At 55.0% G+C, this 11853-nt stretch overlaps 1 protein-coding gene across 2 annotated transcripts; it reads left to right on the top strand.

The window, feature by feature from the left end:
- Positions 1–377: 377 nt before the first annotated feature.
- On the top strand, positions 378–8456 carry TUBB4A (tubulin beta 4A class IVa). 2 transcript variants are annotated; one of them, XM_078360350.1, is made up of 4 exons: positions 378–475; positions 1374–1482; positions 1601–1711; positions 6592–8456. In XM_078360350.1, the coding sequence occupies exons 3-4, from the start codon at positions 1651–1653 to the stop codon at positions 7647–7649; spliced, it is 1119 nt and encodes a 372-aa protein (XP_078216476.1). In that variant the 5' UTR covers positions 378–475; positions 1374–1482; positions 1601–1650; the 3' UTR covers positions 7650–8456. The 2 variants fall into 2 exon arrangements, with proteins under 2 accessions (XP_078216476.1, XP_008985317.3); XM_008987069.5 differs by lacking the exon at positions 378–475 and adding an exon at positions 667–823.
- The last annotated feature ends 3397 nt before the right edge of the window (positions 8457–11853 follow it).

Genomic DNA, 11853 nt, shown 5'->3' with positions numbered 1-11853 from the left:
CCACCCTCCGCCTTAGGCCAAGCTGGGGGTGACGCCACCTGTGCCCAGCTCAGTGCCCGGTAGAAGTGTACCAGGGGAGCCCACCAGTATCTCCACACAATCATTGGACGAAAATCGTGGTTTTACTTCGCAGCTTCAGGGTGAGCCCTATCGGAACCAGCAGCCCCTCACCCCAAACCAGATCGCCGCTCCGGAGCCCGCAGCTCAGCCCCACTGGCAGGACCTGCGGCTAATGCAAGGATTCTGACCAACGCGGTCTAAATAGAATGAGAAAGGGGGCTGCGGCCCGAGAAACTGAGGCAAAGCCTGGGGTGGGAGGGTGAGGGCTGAGGGGGAGGGGCAGGACTTCTCAGATGCCTGTTTACCAGGCGCTCCCCGCCCTTCCTCCGCCCAATTCCTGCGGGTGGCCAAGCCTGGCTGGGGCTGGGACGGGAGAGACCGCAGTGGGGGCGCCGTAAGGGGCCTCACCCCCAAGGTAGGGGTCAGGGCACTTGGGGGCCCGGGCGTCTCTGGGAGGACGCTGGGTTGGGCGGTCCCTGCACCACCTCCCCCCACCCCAGCCCCCTCCATCATCCCGGGGCGGGACCACGGGGCGGAGCTGGAGGGTGACCGGCCGTGACGCGTGCCCCGCCCGCTCATATAGCGGCTCCCGGGGGCGCAGGGACCGTGCTCTGCCGTCTCCACCGCATCCTCCTCCACCCGCGCCGCCGCCGCAGCTCCCCGCGCCCGCGCCACCGCCGCCGCGTCCACCCTCAGCGCCACCGCCATGCGGGAGATCGTGCACCTGCAGGCCGGCCAGTGCGGCAACCAGATCGGGGCCAAGGTGCGCGCGGGGGACGGGGCCCGGGGAGGCGGCGGCGGCCCGGAGGAGCAGCGCGGGGGATCGGTCCCCGGAGCACCCCCAACCTGGGAGCCTTTGGAGAGGGATGGGGTCCCCAGGAGGCCAGCGTGCCCCAGGGGCCATGGGGGGAGGGGTCGCTGGGGGCAGGGGGCGGCAGGGCCAGGCTGGGAACAAAGAGGCTGCGGAGAGGGGGAGCCAGCCTTCTGGCCTTCTGTCCGCCTGTCACAGCTGGGCTCACAGCTGGGCCACTGTCCCCTCCTCGCGCACAAAGAGCCCCCGTGCCTCCCCCGGGCTGCAGCCTGGGTGCGCTGGCACCAGCCGGCCCCGCTGGGTGCTGACTCGGCTGCACCCCGCCCCCACCACTCCTTCCTGCTGCCTCATCCTCGCCCCGACACCATCCATGCCTCTAGGTCCCCCGTCACCTTGCTGGGGGAGAGGTGGCAACTAGGGAGGTGGTCGCCGGGTCGGGGGAGCCCTCGGCCTGGCCGCTGGCTTCCCCTCACTCAACCCTTCCCACCCCATCTCTCTCTAGTTTTGGGAGGTTATCAGTGACGAACATGGCATCGACCCCACAGGCACATATCACGGGGACAGTGACCTGCAACTGGAGAGAATCAACGTGTACTACAACGAGGCCACAGGTAGGGCGAAGAAGGCACCTTCCAGGTGGGGAGGGGCAGCCGGGAGGGGACAGGATGCTACCGGGGCGCCTGCGGTTCCTGGCATGAACGGGACTGCCCTCCATCTGTTTCCCTGCAGGAGGAAATTATGTCCCCAGAGCGGTTCTGGTGGACCTGGAGCCCGGCACCATGGACTCTGTCCGTTCTGGCCCCTTCGGGCAGATCTTTCGGCCGGACAACTTCGTGTTTGGTGAGTCCCCAGCAGGGAGCGGAGGCTGGAAAACCTCCTTATTCCTATCATTTCCAAATGCTTTGTGAACGTTCTCTACCTAATACCACAGAGTCAACGGGCACCACCAAGGCCCACAGACCAGAGGAGGGGGTGGACAGGGGGCCAGGCACCAGCCCTGCATCTATGGCTGTGAGGGGGATGCTCAGGCCACTGTGAGAGCCCTGGGGAGGGCTGATACAGAGAGGGATTCAGGGAAGGCTTCCTGGAGGAGGTGACATTTTAATTGAACTGGAACCAGACTGCCTGGGTGCACATCCCAATTCTGCCATTTCATGCATTTAACAAACGGTGAGCACTTACTGCATACCAAGCCCTGTTCTAGAAGCTGCGGATACGGGGAAGAATCAAACAGACAGCTTCCTCTCTGCCCCAGTGGAGCTCACATTCTGGTGGAAGGTGATAGGCCACAGATGAAATACATCAGTAAAGCTCAGCTGGGGGATGATTCACGTGGATAACAGGGTGGGCTCTTCTTCTAGGCCTCAAAATTCTCTTTTTTTTTCCAGACAGGGTCTGTCTGTCCAGCCCTGCCATGCAGGCCTGAGTGCAGTGGCCTCCACCTCCAGGGACAAGTGATCCTCTTGCCTCAGCCTCCCAAGTAGCTGGTACTACAGGCATGCACCACCACACCCAGCTAATTTTTTAGTTTTCTTTGTAGAGATGCGAGTCTCTCTATGTTGCCCAGGCTGGTCTCAAACTCCTAGGTTCAAGTGATCCACCCGACTCAGCTCCCAAAGTGCGGAATTACAAGCACAAGCCACCTTGTCCAGCCTCCTTGTCTTTAAACCGGATTCCACTGGGCATGGTGGCTCATGCCTGTAAACCCAGGACTATGGGAGGCTGAGTCAGGAGGAGAGCTTGAGGCCAGGAGTTTGAGACCAGCCTGAGCAACATGGTGAGACTCTGTCTCTACAAAAAGAAAAAACATTTCATTAGCTGGGTGAGGTGGTATGCACCTGTAGTCCCAGCTACTCGGGAGGCCGGGGTAGGAAGATCACTTCAGCCAAGGTCCAGGCTGCCACTGCACTCCTGCCTGAGCAATGGCATGAGACCCCATCTCTAAAAAAAGTAAAACAGGGATTTTACAATGCCAACTATTAGACTTCTGAGGTTTAAAGCCATGCATATCTGTAAAGAATTCAGACAATGCCTGACACAGAGGAAGAGGTAAATAAGCATTTGCTGTTGTTTTATTTTGAGACAGAGTCTCACTCTGTTGCTCAGGCTGAAGTGCAATGGCACAATCTCAGCTCACTGCAGCCTCTGCCTTCTGGGTTCAAGCATTTCTCCTGCCTCAGCCTCCAGAGTAGCTGGGATTACAGGCACGTGCCACCATGCCCGGCTAATTTTTGTATTTTTAGTAGATGCAGGGTTTCACCCTGTCAGTTAGGCTGGTTTCGAACTCATGACCTTGTGATCCGCCCATCTTGACCTCCCAACGTGTTGGGATTACAGGCGTGAGCGACTGTACCCAGCCTGCTGTTGTTTTCATTACCGCCGCTGCTATCTGCAGCCTAGAATGTGAGTGGGATCTGGACTTGCCAAAGGGCACTGAAGGGAGGAGAGACGTTTCAGAAGGAAACAGCATATGTGAAGACAGCGGGACATCCACACCCTTGGACAGTCCTTCCGGGAAAGCTTTCCAGGCTCGGCTGGCTACAGGTCCCCATCCTGGCCTCAGGCCCTGGCCTCACCTCCTCTGGCACCCCCAGCATCTAAAGTGTGCTGAATGCAGGGTCCTTTCTGCCTCTGAATCTTTTCTGTAACTCTCCTCTTACTTCCATTTCACAGGTGAGAAAACAGAGGCACAGAGACGTTAGGTCATATGCAGAAAGTCACACCATAAGCAAGTGGGGTGGCCAGGAATGAGGGGGTCTGACTACTAGGTCCACACATTTTTTTTTTTTTTTTTTTTTGAGATGGTGTCTTTTTTGCCCAGGCTGGAATGCAGTCGTGTGATCTTGGTTCACTGCAACCTCCGCCTTGTGGATTCAGGTGATTCTCCTGCCTCAGCCTCCCAAGTAGCTGGGATTACAGGCACTCGACACCACACTGGCCAATTTTTTGTATTTTTAGTAGAGACAGTGTTTTGCCATGTTAGCCCCGCTGGTCTCGAACTCCTGACCTCAGGTGATCTGCTTGCCTCAGCCCTCCCAAAATGGTAGGATTACCAGCATGAGCAATCACACCTGGCCTGAGTCCACACTTCTTATTTTTGAGACGGAGTTTTGCTCTGTCACCAGGCTGGAGTGAAGTGGTGAGATCTCAGCTCACTGCAACCTCTGCCTCCCAGGTTCAAGCGATGCCCCTGCCTCAGCCTCCCGAGTAAATGGGATTACAGGCACCTGCCACCATGCCTGGCTAACTTTTTGTATTTTAGTTAGACACGGGGTTTCACCCTGTTGGCCAGGATGATCTCGATCTCCTGACTTTGTGATCTGCCTGCCTGGGTCTCCCAAAGTGCTGGGATTACAGGTGTGAGCCACCATGCTCGTCAGAGTCCACACTTTTAATGCTCCTCCCACCCCCCTGGCCACCCAGAGGCCATAGAATCTCTTGGCCCAACTGAAGCCCTCTGTGGTCCTCCTGAAATCGCCCACACCCTGTGGCCAGTCTCATTTCATCTTGATTTCACCCAGCCATTTCCTGAGGGCCTGTGATGGGCCATGGCCACACACCTGCATTGTTATGTTTCGAAATCTTCCTACAAATCAGAGAGGGGAAGTCACTTGTCCAAGGTCACATAGCTTGTCTTGTCAGTCCCAAGATTCCAGAGTCTAAACCACCAAGCTCGAGAGGAAGAGGGTGGGGGTTACCAGAGATGGCTTCTCTGAGGTTGTGGCATTGAGCTGAGACTTGAAAGAGGTGAGGAAAATGTCACATGAATACCTGGAGGGAAAGCATTCTAAGCCTGGAGCAACCAGGGCTAAAGGCCCCCGGGGCAGGACCACACCTGAGAAGGCCCACGAGGCTGAAGCAGAGTGAGGGTGGGGATGAGGCAGGTTCTCAGGGCCTTCTGGGCTGCAGGGATGCTTTGGACTTTGACCCTAGGGCAGGTGGGAGCCGTGGAGGGCTGTAGGCAGAGGAGGGACAGGACCCGACTCAGGTGCCCTCTTCTGGGTACTGTGGAGAGGACAGACTGGGGGATGAGGGTGGGAGCCAGGGGACCAGGACAGAGAGGACTGAATGTATCCAGGAGGGCGACACTGGAGCTGGACCAAGGTGGAGACTGATGAGAGGCAGAGGAAGCATTAGCTGTTCACAGTAATAGTGGCCAATAGTAAGAAAACACAGGCCAGGCCAGGCCAGGCACGGTGGCTCACACCTGTAATCCCAGCACTTTGGAAGGCCAAGACGGGTGGATCACCTGAGGTCAGGAGTTCAAGATCAGCCTGGCCAACATGGTGAAACTCCATCTCTACAAAAATACAAAGATTATCTAGGCATAATGACCGATGCCTGTAATCCCAGCTACTCTGGAGGCTGAGGCGGGAGAATCCCTTGAATCCAGGAGACAGAGGTTGTAGTGAGCCAATATCATGCCACTGCACTCTAGCCTGGGCAACAAAGCAAGACTCTGTCTCAAAAAAAAAAAAGAAAACACAGGCCAGGCATGGCGGCTCACGCCTATAATCCCAGCACTTTGGGAGGCCAATGCAGGTAGATTGCTTGAGCTCGGGAGTGCAAGACCAGCCGGGGCAACATAAGGAAACCCCACCTCTACGAGAAAAAAAAACAAAAATTAGCCAGACGTGGTAACATAAGCCTGTGGTTCCAGCTACTTCAGAGGCTGAGGCAGGATCACTTGAACCTGGGAGGTTGAGGCTGCAGTGAGCCATGATTACACCACTGTACTCCGGACTGGGCAACATGGCAAGCCCCTGTCTGAAAATGATAATAATGTTAATTACTAATCCTTTTTTGTTATTTATTTATTTTAGAGACAGGGTCTCGCTCTGTCTCCTAGGCTGGAGTGCAGCAGTGTGGTCATAGCTCACTACAGCCTCCAGCTCCCAGGCTCAGGCAGTTCTGCCACCTCAGCCTGCCGAGTACTGGTATTACAGGCATGCCACCACCATGACTGGCTAATTTTTTTTATTTTTATTTTGTAGAGACAGGGTCTCACTATGTTGCTCAGGCTGGTCTTGAACTGCTGGACTCAAGAAATCCTCCCACCTCGGCCTCCCAAAGTGTTGGGATTACAGGCATAAGTCATGTGCCCAGTCTTGATGGGGGAGACGTGTGTGTGTTTTTGAGATGGAGTCTCACTCCATCGCCCAGACTGGAGTGCAGTGGCTCAATCTCGATGCACTGCAGCCTCCTCCTCCCGGTTTAAGCAGTTCTCTTGCTGCAGCCTCCCAAGTAGCTAGGGACTTACAGGTGCCTGCCATCACGCCTGGCTAATTGTTACTATTTTTATTTTTTTTTATTTGGAGATGGAGGCTTGCTCTGTTGCCAGGCTGGAGTGCAGTGGTGTGATGTCGACTCACTGCAGTCTCCGCCTCCCAAATTCAAGCAGTTCTCCTGCCTCAGCCTCCCGAGTAGTTGGGACTACAGGCATGCGCCACCACGCCCAGCTAATTTTTGTATTTTTAGTAGAGACAGGGTTTCATCATGTTGGCCAGGCTGGTCTCGAACTCCTGACCTTGTGATCCACCTGCCTCCGCCTCCCAGAGTGCTGGGATTACAGGTGTGAGCCACCGCGCCCGGCCATTGTTATTATTTTTGATAGTTAACTAGTATCCAACTACTAGAGGCCCTCCAGGTGGTGGAGAGGTGGGGTCGAGGGTGGGGGCTCCCCATAACTACCCGTGTGTCCCCTCCCCTTCCCCCTCCAGGCCAATCTGGAGCCGGCAACAACTGGGCAAAGGGGCACTACACAGAGGGCGCAGAGCTGGTGGATGCTGTCCTGGACGTGGTCCGGAAGGAGGCCGAGAGCTGTGACTGTCTCCAGGGCTTCCAGCTGACCCACTCGCTGGGGGGCGGCACGGGGTCCGGGATGGGCACGCTGCTCATCAGTAAGATCCGGGAGGAGTTCCCAGACCGCATCATGAACACCTTCAGCGTGGTGCCCTCGCCCAAGGTGTCAGACACGGTGGTGGAGCCCTACAACGCCACGCTGTCCGTGCACCAGCTGGTGGAGAACACGGACGAGACCTACTGCATCGACAACGAGGCGCTCTACGACATCTGCTTCCGCACCCTCAAGCTGACCACCCCCACCTACGGGGACCTCAACCACCTGGTGTCGGCCACCATGAGCGGGGTCACCACCTGCCTGCGCTTCCCGGGCCAGCTCAACGCCGACCTGCGCAAGCTGGCGGTGAACATGGTGCCCTTCCCGCGCCTGCACTTCTTCATGCCCGGCTTCGCGCCCCTGACCAGCCGGGGCAGCCAGCAGTACCGGGCCCTGACGGTGCCCGAGCTCACCCAGCAGATGTTCGACGCCAAGAACATGATGGCCGCGTGCGACCCGCGCCACGGCCGCTACCTGACCGTGGCCGCCGTGTTCCGGGGCCGCATGTCCATGAAGGAGGTGGACGAGCAGATGCTGAGCGTGCAGAGCAAGAACAGCAGCTACTTCGTGGAGTGGATCCCCAACAACGTGAAGACGGCCGTGTGCGACATCCCGCCCCGCGGCCTCAAGATGGCCGCCACCTTCATCGGCAACAGCACGGCCATCCAGGAGCTGTTCAAGCGCATCTCCGAGCAGTTCACGGCCATGTTCCGGCGCAAGGCCTTCCTGCACTGGTACACGGGCGAGGGCATGGACGAGATGGAGTTCACCGAGGCCGAGAGCAACATGAACGACCTGGTGTCCGAGTACCAGCAGTACCAGGACGCCACGGCCGAGGAGGGCGAGTTCGAGGAGGAGGCCGAGGAGGAGGTGGCCTAGGCTGTTCCCATCGCTTCGCGTCTGTCCGCTCGAGGCCTGAGGTCTGACCTTTGACCTCCCAAGCCCCCCATCTCTGACCCTCCTAGAGCCCCGCTTCCCCTCCAAGCCTGACACCCCTGTGACTTCGCCCTGACCCTAACGATGCCTTTAGAGCACCCTTTACCTCTGTCTCCTTCATCTCCGACCCTGGCGCCCCTTTGACCCTTGAGCCCTCGTGTATCTTTGACCCCCTGGAGCTCTTCCAACCTTGGCATTCCCAGGAGGATCCCCACTATACCCCCTCTGACTCTGGAAACTGTACCTTTCACTTTGTGGGCCCTCCTTCACCCCTGACCTCTGCTGCACCTGTGACCCCTGCCCTCCATGAGTCCCATTTTACCTTTAGATCTGTTAGTCCTGGTTTCCATTTGACCCTTTTCTCTGAGCTGCACTTCACCTCTGACCTTGCCTCACCTCTGATCCCTGCCCCCACCTGAGCCTCAGCTCCTACCTCTGGCACCAACTTCTCTTTGACCCCCTATGAATCTCAGTTGACCTCTAGACCTATAAGTCCTGGTTTACACTGGACCCCTCTCTGACCTGGCCTCGCCTTTCACCCCCAACAGCCCCAGCTTCTACCTCTGACCCCAGCTTCTCTGGTTCCCACAGGCTCCTGCATCCTCCCTGCCTCACTCCCCTCAGCCCTGGCCGACCTTAGCTTATCTGGGGGAGAAACAAGGCCTGGTGCCTGTGAGGGTGAGAGGCGGCCCCTGCCCTCCCTCCCCGCTTCCCTGCCATGCCCTCGCTAAATAAATGAATTCTGCTGAATGTTTCTGCCCAATTCCTGTTTTGTCTCATACAGCAAGTGCAGGCTTTTCTCTACAGGATGGAAGACGGAACCGATGACATCTCATCTCTGGGTGGGGGGGTGTGCTGGGGAGGGGTCAGATGGGCCAGACTAAGCCACCCACTAACCCAAATTGACTAAGCCATTTGCCCTCTCTGAGCCTCGGTTTTTCCCACCTGTAAAATTGGATCATGTGTTTTTCCCCCAGGATCCCCCCACATCTGTTACAGGAATGGGGTCCCAATCCAGACCCCAAGAGACAGCAAGAAAGAATTCAGCACTAGTCTGTTAAGTGAGAGCATGTTTATTAAGAAGGTAAAGGGGCTGGGTGTGGTGGCTCACACCTGTAATCCCAACATTTTGGGAGGCCGAGATGGGTGGATCACCTGAGGCCAGGAGTTCCAGACCAGCCTGGCCAACATCGCGAAACCCCTTCTCTACTAAAAATACAAAAATTAGCCAGGCATGATGGCAGACACCTGTAGTCCCAGGTACTTGGAAGGCTGAGGCAGGAGAATCGCTTGAACCTGGGAGGTGGAGGTTGCAGTGAGCCGAGATTGTGCCACTGCACTCTAGCCTCGGTGACAGAGCGAGCCTCCATCTCAAAAAAAAAAAAAAAAACAAGAATGGCTACTGCATAGACAGAGCAGCCCAAAGGGCTGCCAGTTGCCCATTTTTATGGTTATTTCTTGATGATATGCTAAATGAGGGGTGGATTATTCATGCCTCGCCTTTTTAGACCATATAGGGTAACTTCCTGACATTGCCATGGCATTTGTACACTCTCATAGCACTGGTGGGAGTGTAGCTCTCGGACTATCTTAGTTTTGGTGGGCTTTGGCTGGCTTCTTCACTGCAACCTATTTTATCAGCAAGGTCTTTCTGATCTGTATCTTATCCGGACCCCCTATTTCATCCTGTGACTTAGAATGCCTTAACCATCTGGAAATGCAGCCCGGCAGGTTTCGGGTCTCAGCCTCATTTTACCCAACTCCTGTTCAAGATGGAGACGTTCTGGTTGACACGCCTCTGATACACCAACCTCAGAATTGTTCATGAGGCTCTGAGGAGATCGCAGGAGCATCGAGTGGGTGCTTGGTGGCAAAGGAGCTGCTGTTCTCTGTGTAGCATCTTGCAAATATGGAAGGCAGGAAGGGAAATCTGTAGGGAAGGGTGCCAGTGAGACGGCAGCCTGAGCTGGCACCCAAGTGGCAATCCTGCCAGAGGAACCACACAGCTCACCCACATGAAATTCTTCCATGTAGCTGATTCATGCCTCATTTCATGCAAGCCTCACACCAACCCTGGAAGGCCTGAGTTTCTAACCCCTTTCAAGCCAAGGTTTAGAGAGAAAAATGTGTATCAGAGAAAAAAAATAAAGAAAATGGAAAAGAAATGTGTATCAGTTAGCTTTTGCTGTGTAACAAACAATCCCCCAAAACTTAGTGGCTTAAGACAACAACAGATATTTATTTTGCTCCCAAATCTGTAATTTGAGCAAGGATTGGTGAGGCAGTTCATTCAGGCTCCCCATGACATCAGCCAGAGCATCTCAGCTGGAGGCAGAGGGAGCTACTTCCAAGGTGGCTCACAGCTGATTGGCCAGGTGGTGCCAATTATCAGCTGGGGGCTCAGAAGGAGTAAGGAGAACAAAGTGCTCCATGCCTCTTCATTCTTCGCCTTTCTCCTTATACAGAGGAGCTTCTCCTTGGTGACCCAGAGTCTGCTTGGGCTTCCTCATAGCATGGCCACCGGGTTCACCCAGAACAAACATCCCAAGAGAGCAGGACAGAAGTAAATGTAAAAGAAAAATGGATTGCGTTTTTATGACCTAGCTTCAGAAGTCATAGTGTCACTTACTCAGGACTCGCCATCAAGGCAGTCACTAAGGCTTGTTCAGATTCAAAGGGATGAGGTACAGACTCCAACTCTTTTCTTTTTGAGACAGGATCTCACTCTGTCACCCAAGCTAGAGTGCAGTGGTGTGATCATGGCTCACTGAAACCTCAAACTCCTGGGCTCAGGCGATCCTCAGCCTCCAGACTAACTAGGACTACAGGCATGTGCCACCACATCTGGCTATTTTTTATTTTTAGTAGAGATTAGAGATAGGGTCTCACTTTGTTGCCCAGGCTAGTCTCCTGCCTCAGATCCCGAAGTGCTGGGATTAAAGGCATGAGCCACCACACCTGGTCCACACTCCAGCTCTTTTGTTTTTGTTTTGAGAGTTTCACTCTTGCTGTCCGGGCTGGAGTACAATGGTGCGATCTTGACTCACTGCAACTTCTGCCTCCTGAGTTCAAGCAATTCTCTTGCCTCAGCCTCCTAAGTAGCTGGGATTACGGGTGCCTGCCACTGACCCAGCTAATTTTTGTATTTTTAGTAGAGACAGGTTTTACCATGCTGACCAGGCTGGTCTCAAACTCCTGACCTCTGGTCATCCAGCCGCCTCAGCCTCCCAAAGTGCTGGGATTACAGGCATGTGCCACCATGCCCGGCCCACACTCCAGCTCTTGATAGTAGAGTGACAAGATTCTAGAAGAGCTTGTAGCATGAGCAATAGAGCCATGGCCATCTTTAGTAATTACAAATTTTTGGCCAGGTGCAGTGGCTCACTCCTGTAATCCCAAAATTTTGGGAGGCAGGGCGGGCAGATTGCTTGATGCAATCTGGCAAAACCCTGTCTCTACAAAAAAAAAAAAAGTTGTCTTTAATTAGCTGGGTATGGTAGTACACACCTGTAGCTCCAGCTACTCAGCAAGCCAAGGTGGGAGAATCGCCCAGGCCCAGGAGGTCAAGGCTGCAGTGAGCTGAGCTGTAATTGTACCACCACACTACAGCCTGGGTGACAGAGTGAGACACTGTTGAAGAAGTGAAAAGAGGAAAGGAGAAGTGAGGAAAGGGGAGGGGAGGGGAGGAGAAGAGAGGAGAGGAAAGGGAAAAAAGTAAAGAAGGAAGTAGAAAGAGAAAAGAAAGGAGGAAAGGAAGGCAGGCAGGCAGGCAGGAAAGAAGGGAGGAAGGAAGGGAGGAAGAAGGACTTACTCCAGCTGGAGTGCCGTGTGGGAACCATTCCAGGTATTTTAACCAGAAAGGAACTTAATACAAGAATTGATGGTGCTTGCAAAATCGTAGGAAGGCACTGAGAGAGTGGGCTGTAGGCTTCTGAAATTTTACTGTGCAAAAGAATCAGAAGAACAACTCGCTAAAGCACAGCTTCTTCAGTCCCACCCCCTCACAGTTTCAGATTCAGTAAGTAGGTCCAGGGCGGGTCCTGAGACTTTTGTATTTTTAACAAGCTCTCAGGAAATGCTAAAATGTGTGAATAAGACCACACGCTGAGCAGCCCCAGAATAGGTAGGACCCTCGTGACACCACGGA

The sequence above is a fragment of the Callithrix jacchus genome, chromosome 22, assembly GCF_049354715.1.
Source record: "Callithrix jacchus isolate 240 chromosome 22, calJac240_pri, whole genome shotgun sequence".
NCBI lineage: Eukaryota > Metazoa > Chordata > Mammalia > Primates > Cebidae > Callithrix > Callithrix jacchus.
This window is presented reverse-complemented; position numbering and strand designations above follow the sequence as displayed.

Coding starts and splice junctions, on each gene's coding strand:
- TUBB4A (XM_008987069.5), top strand. CDS start 767: ATGCGGGAGATCGTGCACCTGCAGGCCGGCCAGTGCGGCAACCAGATC. Junction 824..1,373: donor GCAACCAGATCGGGGCCAAG/GTGCGCGCGGGG, acceptor ATCTCTCTCTAG/TTTTGGGAGGTTATCAGTGA. Junction 1,712..6,591: donor GCCGGACAACTTCGTGTTTG/GTGAGTCCCCAG, acceptor TTCCCCCTCCAG/GCCAATCTGGAGCCGGCAAC.